The sequence below is a fragment of the Triturus cristatus genome, chromosome 1_2, assembly GCF_964204655.1.
Source record: "Triturus cristatus chromosome 1_2, aTriCri1.1, whole genome shotgun sequence".
NCBI classification, from domain to species: domain Eukaryota; kingdom Metazoa; phylum Chordata; class Amphibia; order Caudata; family Salamandridae; genus Triturus; species Triturus cristatus.
Window position 1 is genome coordinate 926,299,687 of NC_140580.1, and position 13,043 is coordinate 926,312,729.

At 47.3% G+C, this 13,043-nt stretch overlaps 1 protein-coding gene across 1 annotated transcript in view; it reads left to right on the forward strand.

Annotated features, from left to right (window-relative positions):
* LOC146868343 (uncharacterized) overlaps positions 1-13,043 on the forward strand; it is a 155,329-nt gene that overhangs the window by 67,040 nt on the left and 75,246 nt on the right. The window contains exons 24-29 of the mRNA XM_085624110.1: positions 5,324-5,380; positions 6,718-6,765; positions 7,364-7,429; positions 8,283-8,330; positions 9,370-9,435; positions 12,660-12,890. Coding sequence (XP_085480236.1) covers positions 5,324-5,380; positions 6,718-6,765; positions 7,364-7,429; positions 8,283-8,330; positions 9,370-9,435; positions 12,660-12,890 — 516 coding nt within the window. The remainder of the gene's footprint in view (positions 1-5,323; positions 5,381-6,717; positions 6,766-7,363; positions 7,430-8,282; positions 8,331-9,369; positions 9,436-12,659; positions 12,891-13,043) is intronic.

Below are 13,043 nucleotides of genomic sequence, written 5' to 3' on the forward strand. Positions count from 1 at the left end.
GCCGTCGGATTCGATCACGGCGCCGCCGACGCCGCAGGTGCGGATCCGTTCCAGAAGGGAGGCGCAGAGAGTGCTGGAGGAGAGGCGCTATCTTATGGATGAGGCTGAAGAGGGAGAATTGGTCGAATCCGATGAGGTGTTTGACGAGTTGAAGGAGGCAAGTGGGTTGGATTTGTCTCCGGAGTGGGAGATCACTCCTCCATCGGATGAACCTTCTAAAGACGCGGCACCTTATCATGCTGTAATCAGAAAGGCTGCAGAGTTGTTGGACCTTCAATTGCCATCTGTTGAGTTCAAGTCCAATATCTTGACTGAGGTGTTGCACTCTCCAACTGCGGTGTCAGAGCCGCTGTTGCCTTTTAATGAAGCAATATTGGAGCCTGTGTTGGATGTGTGGCGCAAGCCTTTTTCGGCTCCTGCGGTGTCCAAGGTGGTTGCAAGGAGATATAGGGTGGCTCCAGGGGATCCTGAGTTTTTGTCATCACACCCTTCACCTGAAAGTCTGGTCGTTCAGGCTGCTTGTTCTGGACGTTCAAAAGGTGCGTTTCCTCAAGTCCCAGGGGACAGAGAGGCCAAGAAGGTAGACCAATCGGCCAAGAAGGTCTTTTCATCAGCCAGTATGGCATTAAAATCTTCTAATGCGACTTGTTTATTGGGGCGCTATATCCATGCGCTTATGGATTCAGCTAAAAAGTTGGCACCGAAGCTGTCGGAGGAGGATAAGGCAGGCTTCAATGAAGTACTGTCGGATGCCCAGGCGGCTGCTCGCCAGGTTATACAGAGTGGCCTGGATACAGCAGACTCAGTTGCCAGGGTCATGGGGTCTTCAGTTGCCACCAGGAGGGGTGCATGGCTTAAGTCCTCCGAATTCTCTTCGGATGTCCAGTCGACCTTATTGGACTTACCTTTTGATGGGTCTGGTCTGTTCGGGAAGAAGGCTGATGCAGCTCTCGAGCGCTTCAAAGAGAGTAAGGCTACGGCTAGGTCGTTGGGCCTTCAATCCCAGCCGAGAGGTACTTTCAAGAGGTACAGGGGTTTTGGAAGGGCGAGTTTTCGTTCTTATAGACCAGCCCAGCAGCAGCAGCAGCAGCAGCAGCAGCAGCAAAGCTCCAAGGGATATAGAGGAAGACTTAGAGGTCGCTCACGTGGCCGTCAACTCTCCTCCTCCTCTTCCTCCTCCTCAGCCCCTCCCACCACCGCAAAACAGCCCTAGATTCGACATTCCGGATCATGTTGGTCCTGTGGGGGGCCGGCTTACCCATTTTCTGCAAGATTGGGAATCTGTAACTACAGATCTCTGGGTTCTGGATCTTGTAGAAAATGGGTACGCCCTTCCCTTTCGGGAATTCCCTCCAAATTACCCTCCTTGCCAGGGTGCTTGCTCGGAGGACCACCGTCTTCTCCTGCAGGAAGAAGTCCTGAAGTTGTTTCAGAAAGGTGCCATAGAGGTGGTTCCGGAGCAGGAGAGGGGTCAGGGATGCTACTCCCGGTATTTTCTGATCCCGAAGAAGGACGGCAGATTGCGTCCGATATTAGACCTCAGAATCCTGAACTTTTACCTGAAACAGGAAAAGTTCAAGATGCTCACCCTTGCGCAGGTTCTTCAGGCGCTGAATCAGGAGGACTGGATGGTGTCGCTCGACTTGCAGGATGCGTATTTTCACATCCCCATTCTGAAGTCGCACAGGAAGTATCTCCGGTTTACGGTAGGGTCGCAGCATTATCAGTTTGCGGTCCTCCCGTTTGGTCTTACTTCGGCACCTCGAGTCTTCACAAAGGTGATGGCAGTGGTGGCAGCTCATCTCAGAAGATCGGGAATTTCGGTTTTCCCTTATTTGGACGACTGGCTGATCAAGGCGGAGTCGTCGGAGAAGGTGCTGCGTCATCTGCAGGTTACAACTCAGCTGTTGTACAAATTGGGTTTTTCGATCAATGTGCCCAAATCTCACCTGGTGCCCTCTCAGCGCAACCTGTTCATAGGTGCGGTACTGGACACTACTGTGTGTCGGGCATTCCCTCCTCCTCAAAGGATTCTCGACATACAGGAAATGATTCCTTTGTTTTACAACGGAGCGGTTGTTCCAGTTCTGAAGGTCTTTCGCCTGCTCGGTCTGTTCGCTTCCTGCATACTGTTGGTCAACCATGCACGCTGGCACATGAGGGCGCTCCAGTGGTGCCTCCGCAAGCAGTGGTATCAGCACAAAGGGGATCTCAGGGAGTCTGTGAGGATCTCCAGAGAAGCTGCAGCGGATCTATCTTGGTGGAGCGTGGAGGGCAATCTGTCTCAAGGAAAGCCCTTTCATCTTCCTCCATCGGTGGCCACAGTGATAACGGATGCATCCACCTTAGGGTGGGGTGCGCATCTGGGGGATCTGGAGATCAAGGGTCTTTGGTCTCCAGAGGAAAGGTTGCTTCACATCAACCTTCTGGAATTGCGGGCGATACGCTTGGCGCTCAAGGCCTTCCTCCCTTCCCTTTGCGGTCGGTCTGTTCAAGTCCTGACGGACAACACGACCGCGATGTGGTATATAAACAAACAGGGAGGAGTGGGGTCTCTTTGTCTATGCAGAGAGGCCCTGCGTCTATGGTCCTGGGTTCAGGACCATCAGATTTGTCTGATGGCAAATCATCTGGCCGGAGTTCTGAACGTGCGTGCGGACAGTCTCAGTCGGCAGTTCTCCGCTGACCACGAGTGGAGGCTTCATCCAGAGGTAGTTCGTCATGTCTTCCGGACGTGGGGGATTCCTCGGGTGGACCTATTCGCCACTCACGAGAACGCGCACTGCCTGTCTTTCTGCAGTCTCCAGTATCCGATGCAGGGGGCGTTGGGGGACGCGTTTCAGATGGATTGGAGTTCGCAGCTCCTTTACGCGTTTCCTCCCATACCCTTGATTCCTCGGGTTCTGAGGAAGATTCGCCAAGACCGGGCCCAAGTCATATTGATCGCCCCGGATTGGCCAAGAAGGGTGTGGTATACAGATCTTCTCCACCTCTCCTCGTGCCCTCCGCTCCGTCTCCCTCTGAGGGCAGACCTCCTCTCGCAGTCGGAGGGGCAGGTTCTACACCCCCACCTCCAGAGCTTACACCTTCATGCCTGGAGATTGAACGGGGCAACCTGAATTCTTTCTCTCTCCCGCCAGATGTGGTGGATGTTATTTTATCGGCCAGGCGACACTCCACCAAATCCATATACTCCTATAGATGGTCTAAATTCGTTCTCTGGTGTGGAGAGAGGTCAATTGATCCCTTGAAGGCTCGTTTGTCTAACATTCTGCAGTTTGCCCTTTCTCTTGCTCAGCAAGGCTTTGCTGTGGCCACAGTTAAAGGATATTTATCGGCTCTGTCTGCTTTTCTATGCCTGCCGGATCAGCCGTCGTTGTTTAAATCACCTATTGTACTTAGGTTTCTTAAGGGCCTCATGAATAAATTTCCTCCTACTCCCTTTATTGTGCCTCAATGGGACTTAAACCTTGTACTGACTTATCTTATGGGTTCTCCTTTCGAGCCCTTACATAAGTGTCCCTTGAGAATGTTGTCTTTTAAGACGGTTTTCCTCGTTGCTATCACTTCGGCAAGGAGGGTAAGTGAGCTTCAAGCTCTTAGTTCAAAACCCCCATTCTTGACTGTGCATGCTGAACGAATGGTTCTCCGGACCAGGGCTGCGTTTTTGCCTAAGGTGGTAACTCCCTTCCATCTGGGGCAGTCCATTACCCTTCCTACCTTTTATCCTCCCCCTCACCCTTCCAAGGAGGAGGAGAGACTTCACCGCTTGGACCCTAAGAGGGCGGTGAGCTTTTACCTGGACAGGACTAAGGACTACAGGATTGATGACCAGCTCTTTGTGGGCTTTGCTGGCTGCAGAAAGGGTCGTGCGGTGCACAAGCGCACCCTTTCAAGATGGATTGTGCTATGCATCAAGATCTGCTACTCCCTAGCTGGTAAGGAGCCTCCGGAGGGTTTAAGAGCTCATTCCACTAGAGCAAAGTCTTCTACCTCTGCTTTGTCTAGGGGTGTTCCTGTGGAGGACATTTGTAGGGCGGCAACTTGGGCCTCCCTTCACACCTTTGCAAAACATTATTGTTTAGACTCTGAGGTGAGGAGGGACGGACATTTTGCCCGTTCCGTCCTTCAGGATTTTCTGGTATAGGGGGATGGACACCCTCCTCCGGGAGTGGGGACTGCTGTGGAATCTATTCACAAGGTGAGGAATCCACTGGCAGATGTATCCATCAGAAGAACAAGTTACTTACCTTCGGTAACGCTTTTTCTGGTGGATACAGTATCTGCCTGTGGATTCCTCACTGACCCACCCGCCTCCCCGTTGTCCATCCTTCTATACCAGTGACTCTATGATGGTAATTCTATTGATGATTTCAAATGTATTTATGACTGTCAAGGACATTGGGTTATTTCTAGTGCTTTGATGTTTCTTCTCCACACTGTGTGTGTTGATATGCATATTGTGTACTGTGTATGCTGTTTATGTACATATTGCTGTCAGTCCGTCCGTGTGCCTCGAAGGCACGGAAAAAAGGGGCGGAACTGACGTCATCACGCCGAGGAGGTCTTCTTATGGAGCCGGTGACGTCAGCGGAGTCGCGAGCGGAGCCGTGCCTCTGTGACGTCATCTTCGACCCCATCGGCGTGGACTGCTACAAAAGTTTCCGAATGTTGCTGGCGCAGGGGATATTCACAAGGTGAGGAATCCACAGGCAGATACTGTATCCACCAGAAAAAGCGTTACCGAAGGTAAGTAACTTGTTCTTCACAGCCAGAGCTTTGAACAAAGAAACATTTGAATGTTGGAGCTCTGGGCTTATACCAGCCATTATGAGCCCAGAGCTACTCCATTGTTTTCAATGGAGCTTCCAACATTCCAATGTTCTAATTTTTTTTTAATTGAGTTTCATTGTTATTTTTGCCAATAACAATATTGGCGATCAGCTGAATGGCCTACTTGCCGTAATACCCAGCTGTCCTGATGAAAGCCCAGGACCCGTAGTGGCCCGTGATGTAGGAGCTGAGATATGTCAACAGAATATAAGAGGGGCTAGGAGAAACAATTTACCCAGGTGTACCCCATTATTGCACATTTTGAGCATCTTAAGGACATCAACAATAAAGGAAAACTGGGTGTTAATATGGTTTGTCTTCCTCTGATGCTCTTTTGAAGAGTTTCAGGCTACATGACACCTGTGTATGTTGGTGTTCAATTAAGACGCTGTATCCTTTACTCCTTTTGAGAAGTTGTTGTCTTCCTTCTTGCACTTCCACCAAGACATAATTTAACAAAACTCGGGGATCTGGTGTGTTTTTTTTCCAGCCACTTACCTCTGAAGGCCAGAAGCTGGATCAGAGAATCGAAACATCTGTCACAGAGGTTAGTATATTCATTTAGTTGGTATACATGTCTGAAAAACCTGTTGGTGTCCTGTCCGGCACAGAATCAATAATGCTTACACACAATCAAAGTATTAGAGGCACACTTTTCCCACCATCTACAACAGAGTAGGACCTGGTGCCTTGGTTTGACTCTCCACTAGGCCTGGTTGGTAAATTTCGTTTTGTTTGCGGAATTTGTGGAAATTGGGTAATTTCGCGTTCAGCGGAGAAAGCGGAATTGTCAAAAATTCGGCGATCCGCGGCTTCGTGGAATTATTTGCTTGCTTGCACTTTCAAAATGCGTGTTCACGAGATATTTCTCCCCGAGCACGCAAACAGCGTTCACGAACAAGAAAAAAGCATCGCGAACGGTCGGGACAAGCTATTACGCATGTTCGCTGAACTTTTGCGTGCCCGCGGAGATTTTTTACTATTTTGCGGAGGTTTGCATATCGTGACTACGCAAATTCCGCCCACTCCTACTCTCCACCCACTTGACCCTCAGGGATTTGCTGATGCACACATTTCAAAACCCCACATATACATTTATTTCTAGTACAATGATTGTGCTCCTTAGCAAGAACCAATGGCGGCTTGTGATTTTTACAACTAATGGGGCGGGTACACACGCGCACACTCACTTTCACCCATCCACTCACAAGAGAACACACATACTCAAACTCACTCATCCACAAGCACACTCACTCACACCCATCCATTGACAAGCACACATAATCACACCGATCATTCTCAAGCACATATCTGCACCCACCTGGGCACACCCATCCACAAAGGCACAAATACTAATACATTCATACATACATGCATACACCGAAACATTCAGAAAGCACTTACTGGGATGACACATCACAAATGCAGTACAACCTAATTCCTATGGTGTCATTTCAATCACACACAAAGTGATGGGAGGAATGTTTGCCAGTAGACTAACCACTAGCAATTGCTGAGGGTAGCATTCCAAGCCATCACTCTTCCCCCACAGTGGGACAAAGGCCCTCCTTATGCAAATCAGTGCTGGCCCTGATCCTCATAGAGTATTTGCAAGCGTTCCTCCCATCACCTGCTGTGTAATTATTGCGCCATTGCTGCTGCATTCTGTAACAGCAGAAACATGGTTTTCATCCGTTAGTCTCCCGCTATCACATTTAACTGGTTTTGCCTGGATCTGAAAGTATCTATGTATACTATATATACATGAGGATGACAATATAGTTGTGTAGGTCGTGGAGGCTAAGAATGCACCTGTTAAAACTCTCCATTGATTTACATATTTTTACATAGATAATTCTGTCTGACTTTCCCTTTTACCATTAGAGCCCCCTTCCCAGTGCAGTGGAAAGTGAACAGGCCATCCAGGTTGAAGTAAGTGGTTGTATTATGCTCCTTTTATTTAATTTAAAAAAAAAAACTCCCACTATCAGTGTGGATTGCCCACATTAGCCGCTTTCCTAACAACAGAACACAATTATATACCTGGTCATCTTGTTACATATCTCGACTCGAGAGGCCACTCAGGGTCATTTGGGGTTATTTTCTTCCCTCTAAAAGCCCTAAAGACTCTCACCCGTTCAGCTTCGCCTTCTCAACCTTTCACCCTCTGCTTACTCCTGCAACTCTGCTTCAGTCCTTCATCCACCAGTCTGTTTACAAAAGTATTGTAATCATTCTGCGGATTTATGTGAACTTTAGAGTCCATCCAAGAGAGGGCCCTTTGAATGCACACACAGGTGACTATTTCAATCAAATCAACTCATTCTGGACTATTTACATCCGTCCATTTCTGGAAATCCTCTTTTGGCTGCAAGACTCCAGAATACACCATCAAGGGCGAGGAGGGCAAGGACACTGGGAACCAGTAATCACATCAGATCAAATTGAATGGATTTGAGAAAAGGAATTGTAAGATGAGGAGCACCATAGATTTACCTCCTTCTGAATGTTATTGTTTTGCTTCTTCCAGCAACTCACCTTTGATGAGGCCTACCAGAAGCTGGCCCAGGCAGTGAAGGAGGCGCCACCCGATGAGGTCAGTATATTCACTCTGGGGATCTATAGCTGTGAAAAACGAATGGGACTTTCTTGGATTTGCTGAGTCACACTTTTCAAAGCACACACAGGGTTATTTCTGGTGCAATGATTCAGCTTCTTAGTAAAAGGTGTTCCAGGCCTTCAGTTATCCATTCATCCTTCAGACAGTTCTGGTTTGTTCGGCATTTGTCGCTTCGGTAAGACTCTTGCCCCTCCAGTGCAGTCCACCTGTTGATTTGGAGGGACATCTGCCCGGGGTCATTTTTAATGTTTTCCAGCATGTGGGATGTCAAAGTTACACACGTTTATTTTGTTGCATATATGACCTAGCAATCGTTGAACCATGATTTCTTTAAATATATTTTATATTCTATGAGCTAAATTTCTGGCTTATACTAATATGGAGTTGGCACCAACCGTTTGCCGGTGCTGACAGAATTAGTTTCCCTGGTTATAATGTTGTATCAGAACTTCACAAATGCAATATATTCCTGTATGAGAACATATTATAAATAATAGTGCGTTCTTAGCCTCCATGACCCACACAACTGTGTCGCCTTTTTTATAAAGATAATATCCAATATATTCAAGAACAACAATGAACGTATGGTCATTACCACATACTTTCCAGGTTTTTAGGTCTCACCCACAGATATAGTTTCCGCATGTGCAATCTAAACATCTGCGACTCACCCAGCTCTATTCTCAACCTTATTTAGATAAGGTCCGATCTATCCTAGACTAGTGCGGAACCTCCTGTGAGGGGTTGTGCATACTTGCCATGTTTTTCCTATGTAACAGATTTGTACAACATACATTAGATTCTTTCTGACTTTCTCTTTTACCATTAGAGCCCCCATCCTAGTGCTGTGGAAAGTGAAGACGCCATCCAGGACATAGTAAGTAGTTATGTTTTTGATAATAAAATCCAAAAAGCCCTTCCCTACTCAGTGTGGGCTTGGCACACTGGAGGGAATTTCCTCAAAGCAGAAAACAATTCTATAACTCTTCATTTTGTTCCCTATCTCCATTCAAGCAACTGCTCAATGTCATTTGTGCTTATTGTCTTCCACCTGCAACCCTTGAAGTCTCACTCCTGCAGCCTTATGTTCTCCACTCTCCCCCTTTCCACCCACGCATCTCCACTTGAACACTTCATCCACAGTCTGTATAAACAAGTATTGTAAACTTTCTCCAGATTTTACTGGACTTTGTGGACACTGCTATTTTAAACAAATAATTACATAACTAGATAATTCTTTGAATGCTCATACAGCAGTCCATTTACTATCAGCGAGAGCAATTTCTGGTGGGAGGGTTAACATCATCCCATTTTTCGAAATGTTCTTTTTCTGCCTCCCAATGGCAACGTGATGAAGGACCTTAGAAACTCAGGAATCACACCAATTAAAGCATTATGGATTTGTAATAATGAAGTGTAAAATGTTAGTTGTGTTTTGGTTTCAATCCACCGTCATACACTCGTATCCTATAGCTTTGTGGCCTATTTTATTTTAAGCGGAGTTTCATTGTCATTTTGGCATACAGCAATACTGGCGATCAGCTGAATGGCCTACTTGCTACAATACCCTGCTGTCCTGACGAAAGCACAGGACCCTTAGTGGCCATTGATGTAGGGGCTGAAACATGTCAATAGAATATAAGAGACTGTGGGGAAAACAATTTACCCAGGTGCACCCCATTAATGCACATTTTAAACCATACCAAGTACATCAACAATAAAGTTAAAGTGGGTGTTCCTATGGTTTATCTTCCACTCATGCTACAGGCTACAGGCTACACAATACCTGGGTATGTTGGTGTTTAATTAGAGACTGTATCCTATACTCCTTTTAAGAAGTTGTTGTCTTCCTCCGCACCCTCCTGCCAAGACATACTTTTATAAAACACAGGGATCTGGTTATTTTTTTTTTCCAGCCACCTACTTCTGATGTTGCTGGCCAGAAGCTGGATGAGAGAATCGAGGAAACATCACTCGAAGAGGTTAGTACATTCAGTTTGTTGGTACACATTTGTGAAAAACCTTAGGTTGTTCCGTTCGACAAAGAATCAATGATCTTACACACAATGAAAGAATTAGAGGCACATTTTACTCATCATCTACAAGAGAGTAGGACCTGGTTCCCTTGTTTGACTCTCCATCCTCTTGACCTTCATGGCTCTGCTGATAAACACATTTGAAAAGACATTTAGATTTATTTTGTGTGCAATGATTCTGCTCCTTAGCAAGAACCAATGGCGGCTTGTGATTTTTACAACTAATGGAGCGGGTACACACACGCACACTCACCTTCACCCATCCACTCACAGTAAACACAAATATTCGCAACCATTCATCCACAAACGCACTAACTCACACCTATCCATTGACAAGCACACATTCTCACATCCACCATTTTCAAGCATATATCCACAACCACTTGGGCACATCCATCCACACAGGCGCAAATACACATACAAGCATACACCCAAGCATTCCAAAAGCACTTACTGGGCTGTGGAGGTGACGACAAGGCCATCAGGTGGTGGGAGGGGGAAACGCGAAGGCACTGGAAGAAGGCCCTTCTCAGTAACGTGGAAAGTAAAGAGCCCATTTAGAATGTAGTAAGTAATTGTGGTATATTGCTTTTATATTAAAATCTCCAAAGCATTACTTCTCCAAGTCCGGTTTTCGCAGCAACCACAGCACCGAGAGCGCCCTTCTTGCCACCATCGATGACATTCGCATACTTCTCGACCAGGGCCAGACTGCGGCCCTCATCCTACTAGACCTCTCTGCAGCCTTCGACACCGTCTCACACCACACTCTCGCAGCCAGGCTTCACGACGCCAGTATACGAGAAACTGCCCTCGACTGGATCCGCTCCTTTTTCTCCGGCAGAACCCAAAGGATTAGACTCCCTCCCTTTCTCTCTACCTACCTACAGAGATCAACTGTGGAGTACCCCAAGGATCCTCGATCAGCCCCACGCTCTTTAACATCTACATGGCCCCTCTCACCGCCATCGCCAGACAGCATGGGCTCAGCATAATATCTTACGCCGACGACAGCCAGCTCATCCTCTCCCTCACAAAGAACCCCGAAGACACCAGACTTAGCTTCCAAGAAGGAATGAAAGATGTCGCAGCCTGGATGAACAACAGCTGCCTAAAACTAAACTCGGAGAAGACAGAGGTCCTCGTCCTTGGACCCTCCCCCATGGTGTGGGACAGCTCTTGGTGGCCCCTTGCCCTCAGAAACACACCCACCCCGATGGACCACGCCTGGAACCTCGGCATCATTCTAGACTCCTCCCTCACCATGGCTCGCCAGATCAACGCCGTCACCTCCACCTGCTTCAACTCCCTCCGCAGCCTCCGCAAGATCTTCAAGTGGATCCCCCCCAAATGTAGAAAGACCGTCACCCACGTACTCATAATCAGCAGACTGGACTACGGGAACGCCCTCCATGCCTGAATCAACAAAACACTGCTACACAAACTCCAAACCCTCCAGAACACCGCAGCCAGACTCGTCCTCAGAACCCCAGGACACAAACAAATGACCTACGAGACCTCCACTGGTTCCCCATCGAGAAGAGATTAACCTTCAAGCTACTCACCCACGCCTACAAATCCCTCCACAACATCAGACCCAAATACCTCAACGAAGGAGTCTCCTTTCACGTACCCAAAAGGAACCTCCGTTCCGCCGACCTCACCCTGGCAGAGATCCCACACATCCGCAGAATCGGAGCAGGCTAAAGGGCCTGCTTCTACGTCGCAGCAAAGACCTGGAATGAGCTCCCAGTCAACATCAGACACTCCCCCACCCTGCACACCTTCAGGAAGAGCCTCAAGACCTGGCTCTTCGACTTCGACTGATCCGAATATGCCAATATTCTTCTTGTTATGTATCTCCACACGAGAGGCTACTTAGTGTTACTCATACATATTTTCTTCCTCCTACAAAGGACTCCTCCTCGTTGAGCTTCATATTCTCAAACATCCTCATGTCCCGCCACAGGACTTCCACTTTACCAGTCTGTATATAAAAGTATTGTAGACTTTCTTTAGATTTTCCAGAACTTTTGGGGACATTTGCTATTTTCAATGTGCAAATCCGGCGAGGGGGGGGGGGGCACATGTATTCACCAAATCCAACAGGGGTCCCTGTTAGGGCCTCCTTTGTTGCTATTCTGCCACCCTTTTCATGGAGGGTTGACTGCCATGAAAAGGGCGGTGTAATGGCCACTTGAAATATGCTCGGCAGCATATTGCAGCCGGTGAAAGACCGCCGGCCCAGTGAGATATTTGTCCCTGGTGGTCTCCTGGCGGTTTGACCGCCACAGTCGTAATACTGCTGGCGGTCCCACAGTATGGCGGTCGTTTCACTACTTGTAATCAGGCCCTTAGTCTGTTGATACACTTTTGTGGAAGATGAAGGGTGCCATGTTTAGTACTGAGTATGTGATGCTTATCTACAATGAGTGATTCAAAGGCATGCTTTGCCCATCAAACACCACAGAGTTTCCCTCGTCAGACTCTCTAGCCTATGTACCTCCTTGGTTTTGCTGATGCACAAATTTCAAAGCAGACACACTTTATTTCTAGTGCAACATTTTAGTTTTTAGTTAAAACAATTCCAGGCTTTCCTCTTCATGTTATTTATTCACCCCTTAGTTCCATGAATTGTTCAGCATTGATATATGCTTTAAAAGCCTGGCTTTCGGTCCAGTCCACTCACAAGACTAGCAATTTTTTTCTTGTTTCTAGTATCCAAAATGTATATGTTTTTCTATAAACTGAGGTTCTGGGTATTTGCCTACAGTGATACCTGAGCATAGCATTCTGAAAAGCACCTGTTATGAAGGATAAGATGTTATTGGACTATAGTACTTATACTGAACCTATACCTGTACTTATACTAAACACCGTCTCTGTCATTTAGAGTTTCTAGAAAAATGACTGACAGTACCAAAAATTGGTTATAATATACCCACATGCAGCATATGTGATAGAAATATAATTTTAGCTCAGGATGTTGTAGTGTGGAGTTGGCAAAGCTGTTCGCCTGTGCTAACTGAGGTAGCTTCTTAGGTTTTAATGCTTCATTAGAGTGTCACAAACGCAATATAATCTAATTTCTATTATACAAAAGCTTTTCCAAAAACGTTACATGTATGAAGTAAATCCCCTTATGTACATTAAACACTGTTCTTGTATAGATCTGCCCTCATCTCAATAAGGATGACTATACACTTTTTATCCGGAGACTGTTGCGGGTCATGGAGGTGGACTGCATGGACTACCCAGCCGCCTTGACCCTGTCGGTTGATATGGAGAAGGCCTTCGACAGCGTGGAGTTGCCGTATCTGTTTAGGGTCTTGCAGGAGTTTGGCTTGGGGGATGGGTTCGTGCGCTGGACGAGGTTGCTCTATTCCAATTCGGTGGCTAGGGTGCGAACGGGGACCACGATCTCGGCTCCCTATCCCGTACGTCGGGGAACGAGGCAGGGCTGCTCGTTATCGCCGCTGCTGTTTGCCCTGGCAATCGAGCCTCTGGCGGCCCATGCTCGAATGGGACGCGCATATGCTGGGCTGCTCCTGCGG